At 40.1% G+C, this 6,000-nt stretch overlaps 1 protein-coding gene across 1 annotated transcript in view; it reads right to left on the bottom strand.

Annotated features, from left to right (window-relative positions):
- Positions 1-5,058, bottom strand: part of SUGP1 (SURP and G-patch domain containing 1) — a 36,546-nt gene extending 31,488 nt beyond the window's left edge. Inside the window, 2 exon segments of the mRNA XM_081958917.1 lie at positions 1,077-1,248; positions 4,942-5,058. Of these exon segments, the coding sequence (XP_081815043.1) occupies positions 1,077-1,248; positions 4,942-4,966 (197 nt within the window). The 5' untranslated portion in view covers positions 4,967-5,058.
- Positions 5,059-6,000: the final 942 nt, after the last annotated feature.

Below are 6,000 nucleotides of genomic sequence, written 5' to 3' on the forward strand. Positions count from 1 at the left end.
CGCCCTGAAGGCCCTCCCCACACCTTTTAATTAACTCTTTCAGTACAATCTATGTAATTTTAATGTTTTAATATAATTGCTTTTCTACCTGCTCAATAACTTGTAAGCTGCCCAGAGTCACCTTATAGGGGAGATGGGTGGCATACAAATGTAATAAATAAAACTTTAAAATGTTATAACCATCTTTGCCATGCTGCTCAGAGTTTCTTTGGGAGGGAGATGACCAGCTCGATGGGTGGGTGGACAGAGATAGAGAGGAGGAAGGTAGGTAGGTATGCAAAGGAAGAGCCTGATATCCTTTTGTTTCTTAGCTAATAGTTCAGTCATTCTCATCTGGAGAAAGGGCTGAATTGCTAGTTACTGGGTTATCACAACAGGCTAAGCTAAAATGCGGCTGATTGGTTTAGGTCTATTGCATTTGGGTTAAATCAATAAACCACCATTTGGCATGTTGTGCAAAGTCAGCTGATGGGAAACAGGAGAGTCTCTATATAACTTGAGAGCTCATCCACATAGTATAGTTCCGTGGTGCTGAACCTATGGCACGTTTGCCGGGAACAGCACCCAGAGCCATCCTGTGTGGGACATGCGGCCTCGCTGGCTCCTCTTCCGTGTCCCGGTGCACACATACGCACCGGCCAGGTGGCCTTCATGTGCGCAAGAGTGCCAAAATCCGTAAGAGCAGTGTTCCAGCACGCATGCACCCAAACGTATGGGTTTCCGTTGTGCGCCTGGAAGTCCAACTGTTTGTCAGGGGCCGTAAATCGGAAATGTGGGTGCCCGCGTGCGCATACGCGATGTAACGCTGCTTTTCCCGGTTTTGGTTCTCCTGCGCATGTAAAGGCCAGTGAGGCCGCGGGTTCCTTGCGGGATGGTTTTGCACGCCATTTCCGGCACACCACCTTATCCTCTCGAGCTTTCTTTTTTTTTTAACTAATCCTACCAGGGCTAAGCAATTAACAACGCACAGCTCTTCCATCACCAATGTACATTCTTTTCTGCTGCTGCTGCCCTCATCACCCCCCTATTTGTTAAGAGTCCTGTCACAATGATAATTAAGAATTAATTCTACATACTCGCTCCCCTGTGAAGCCTGCTGGGTTGCCAAGTGGTTCCGTTTGGCTTGCCGTTCCATCTTGGCTTCAATTTCCCGCTTCTTCTGAGCAATCAGCTTCTCCTGATGGAGGATGTTCACGTTGGTCTTCACTGATTTGGGCATTGCAACTCCAAACCACCGGCTGGCTTTCCCTGGTTAGCAAGAAAGGGGCGCGCAGAATCACTTTGCAAGACAAGGCTGGCGGCTGAGGATTTGCTAAGATGCAATTTATTTATTTATTTATTTATTTATTTATTTATTTATTTATTTATTTATTTATTTATTTATTTATTTATTTATTTATTTATTATTTATTTATTTATTTATTTATTTATTTATTTATTTATTATTTATTTATTTATTTATTTATTTATTTATTTATTTATTTATTTATTTATTTATTTATTTACTTACTGTGCTTCTAGACCGCCCCCTCTCCCAAAAGGGACTCGGGGCGGTGTACAGTCCATGCAAAGAGTATATCAAAATACAATAAATAGAAGAATTAAATATGTACAGTTAACTATGGAGGAGGTTAAAATAGAATTAAAAAGAACTGTACAGTTAGCCAGTATATATAAATATAATTTTAAAACCCCTAAGACACACACAAATTAAATTAAAAACAATACCCCTAAAATGACCAGTTAATAATACGTTTACCAGGAGGAACAATTGTAATTATGCCAGGCCCGCTAATCGGAACAGGTGAGTCTTCAATTTTTGTCGGAAGGAGCGGAGGTCAGTAGTGGTTCTGATGTCGGGGGGGTGGGGGGAGGTCATTCCAGAGGGTTGGGCCCATCACAGATATAATAAGTGGTGTAGGGTTTCCTACCAAAGCAGAGGGTTGGACTAGAACACCTCCAAGGTCCCTTCCAACTCTGCTATTCTATTCTAATCGCAAAGGAAGAGAGATCCAAAAGGACAAGTTTTCCTTTCCCTCCATAAATCAAATGTCAGAACAAAATTTAAGGATTAAAAAATGCTAGTGTGTGAATGCAGCACCTCCCTGCTTTAAGTTGTTGCATCTGTCAATAATGTACTAATTTTTAAGTGCTTTTTACTGGATTATGTTATTCTTGTGCAGTCATTAACTTTAGCATTTTAATCTTACGGCATCCATTCTTATATACCGACTATTGTAAATTGCTATAGAACAACTTAACCTGAAAGTCAATGTAAGGTAAACCACAAATAACTGGACTTCAGGATAATGGTTAATAAAATATATATTTACATGTTTAAAAAAAAATCTAAGAAACTAAGATCTGATTGCAGCATTTTCCCAAAATGTGCATCAGAAATGAACAAGTTTCCTATTTTTCATGGGGGGGTGGAGTGTTCCTGGTTATTGCATACTTTACCTTAGCAATATAATGAGATGTAGGTGGAACATGACACAGATACTATGTTATTCTTACAATTGTAGAAAAATGGACATTTATTTGATTTGTCCCAAGTCACCTAAAGACCTTCCATCTGCTAAAGATTTAACATATTTTTTCTATGTTCTATTCTATTCTATTCTATGTTCTGTTCTATTCTATTATTCTATTCTATTCTATTCTATGCACTGTGCTGCAGCAACTTTATGAACAGTTATTTAGCAGGTGGCTTGTGCCACTAATACCCACTTTCAGCAATCCATAAACTGAAAATCTTTGGCATTATTTATCTATTAAAAATTTTCCCAGAACAATCAGAACAAAAATGTTAAAATTAAAAGAAGACAATTCTCCAGCGCAATGAAAATCAATTTCCTAGCCATTGACAATTTAGGAAAACAGTACTAATAGAGTAGCAACAATTACCTGATAGCTACCATAGAAGGGTATGATCCCTTTTACAACATCTCTCTAAGGTACATTAATCTGAGAGTGCATGAGTGGCTTGAAGTCACCCGATGAATTTATAGAGCTGAGAATAAATTAGAGTCTGCATCTCTGCAGTCTTTTGCAACCTATTTTGTTACTTTTGACCAGTGCCGATATGTCTGGTGCTTGTCAATATGACTTTTCAGTTTCTTCAGTTTACAAAGAAAGATTAAATAGAACAAGATTACACAGATTTGTAATGTATTAAGAAATATTTGAATAACGGAATAAAAGAGTTGGAAGGGACCTTGGAAGTTTTCTAGTCCAACCACCTGCTTAGGCAGGAAACCCTACACCACTTCAGACAAATGGTTATCCAACATCTCCTTAAAAACTTCCAGTGTTGGAGCATTCACAACTTCTGGAGGCAAATTGTTCCACTGATTAATTGCTCTGTCAGGAAATTTCTCCTCAGTTCTAAGTTGCTTTTCTCCTTGATTAGTTTCCACCCATTGCTTCTTGTTCTACCCTCAGGTGCTTTGGAGAATAGCTTGACTCTTCTTCTTTGTGGCAAGCCCTGAGATATTAGACCCCCGTTATCTTGACTCCAGTAGTCCTTCTTATCATTAGACATACCCAGTTCCTGCAACCATTCTTCATACATTTTAGCCTCCAGTCCCCTAATCATCTTTGTTGCTTTTCTTTGCACTCTTTGTAGAGTCTCCATATCTTTTTTATATCATGCCAACCTTTTGGGCATCATACCATTATGGCATGTATTGTTTGAATACCACAGCTATGGTTATCCATCCCATTCACCACCTGAGACATAACCATTGTGTCCTCCTCCTCGTGCTTTCCTGCCCTCCCCGGCCAAAAACACTGCAAATAATTCCCACTGTTCCGATTCCTGGATCTTTTCATTTTTTCTCTTCTTCTGCAATTCCTCCAATATTTTACAATTGATATTGGGGGAGGGGGGGTGAGAAAAAACTGTCAAATTATTTACTTAGACTGTATTACTATTATTCTTCTCATCCTTCCTAGTACCTATTTCTTCCCACTTATGACCTTGTTGCTTGTATCTTTCCAATTTATATTATTTTATTTCTTAATATGATTTGATTGCTTATTAGTAACCTATGACTATCACTAAGTCTTGTATCTTATGATTCTTGATGAATGTATTGTGTTTTATTTTTCTTTATGTACACTGAGAGCAAATGCACCAAAGACAAATTCCTTGTGTGTCCAATCACGTTGGCCAATAAAGAATTCTATTCTATTCTATTCTATTCTATTCTATTCTATTCTATTCTATTCTAATTCTCTTCTCTTCCTATTCCTATTCTAATTCTCATTCTCTTCTCTTCCTATTCCTATTCTCTTCCTATTCCTATTCTATTTCTATTCTCTTCCTATTCATTTCTCTTTTCTTCCTATTCCTATTCTCTCCCTATTCTAATTCTCTTTTTTTCCTATTCATATTCTATTCCTATTCATTTCTCTTTTCTTCCTATTCCTATTCTATTTCTATTCTAATTCTCTTCCTATTCCTATTCTCTTCCTATTCTAATTCTCTTCTCTTCCTATTCCTATTCTCTTCCTATTCTAATTCTCTTCTGTTCTTATTCCTATTCTATTCCTATTCATTTCTCTTCTCTTCCTATTCTATTTCTATTCTAATTCTCTTCTCTTTCTATTCCTATTCTATTTTTCTTCTCTTCCTATTTTATTCGTGAACACAAAAAACGGCACGGCAGAAAACAACAACAACTGCACAGCACAAGAGACCGAGGAAGACGACAACACTGCTTGCCGTTGGGCTCTTGCCTGTCCCCGGATGGGAACTGTAGTCCGTCTCTTGCCCCCATTCATAAGCAGGCCAAAGGCCTACAAAAGCAGCCGCCACCACCGGAGAAAAGGGCGTTGTCACTACTAGGCATTGTTTAAAAGAACGGGGCGGGAAACCGTTCCCAGGGGCGGAGGGAGGGGGGGAAAGGGGCGCTTCACCTGAGGGCCGAGACTCACCTGGCGCGTCCTTGCTGTTCTCCATGGCTGCAGGTTACCCCCCCTCCCTCCCTCCCACACACGATCGCTTCTCCCACAATGCACCGCGGGCGGGTAGGCTCACCCGGATGGGCCGGGCGGCAGAGCGGCGCGATGCATTGTGGGAGAGGAGGGGGCAAGGACGGCCAGCCACCTGAAGAAAAGGATGCCGGGTATTGTAGTTTTAACAGTTAACCGTTTAACAAAGAGTCGGAAGTCCCAAATTGCTTTTTTTGAGGAGGCAACTAGACTTTCTTGGGTTTCTTTTTTCTTTTGAAGACGTTTCGCTTCTCACCCAAGAAGCTTTTTCAAAAGAAAATAAACGACAAGAAAGTCCAGTTGCCTCCTTGAAAAAGTACCTTAGGGACAACCTTGACCTGGACGACTGAGAATCTCTACAGAGTTTTAGAAGAGGTGGAAGGGACCTTGTAGGTCATCTAGTCCAACACACACGCACACACGCACAAATACGAATTCCCCTACGAGTCTGGGAGACTGTAATGCTACTCTTGCATTCAAATTTCGAGTTTTGTTTCGTCCACTGGGACAAAAAAAGTGTTATCCTGCAACAGAGGGCAGGACAAGAAACAATGGATGAAAACTAATCAAAGAGAGAAGCAACCTGGAACTGAGGAGAAACTTCCTAAAAGTGAGAACAATGAACCGGTGGAACAGCTTGCCTTCAGAAGTTGTGAGTGCTCCATCACTGGAGGCTTTCAAAAAGAATATAATAGAGAACCATTTAGAATATAATAGAATGAATGGGCTGGAAGGGACCTTGGAGGTCTTCTAGTCTAGCCGCCTGCTCAAGCATATACCATTTCAGATAAGTGACTGCCTAGTCTCTTCTTAAAAACCTCCAGTGATGGAGTGCCCAGGATTTCTGAAGTCAAGCTGTTCCACTGGTTAATTGTCCTCACCATTAGGAAATTTCTCTTTAATTCCAGGTTGCTTCTCTCCTTTTTATTTATTTATTTATTTATTATTCATATTTATAGACCGCCCCCTCTCCCGAAAGGGACTCGGGGCGGTGTACAGTCA

This window comes from Natrix helvetica (assembly GCF_964273705.1).
Source record: "Natrix helvetica genome assembly, chromosome: 1".
Taxonomy (NCBI): domain Eukaryota; kingdom Metazoa; phylum Chordata; class Lepidosauria; order Squamata; family Natricidae; genus Natrix; species Natrix helvetica.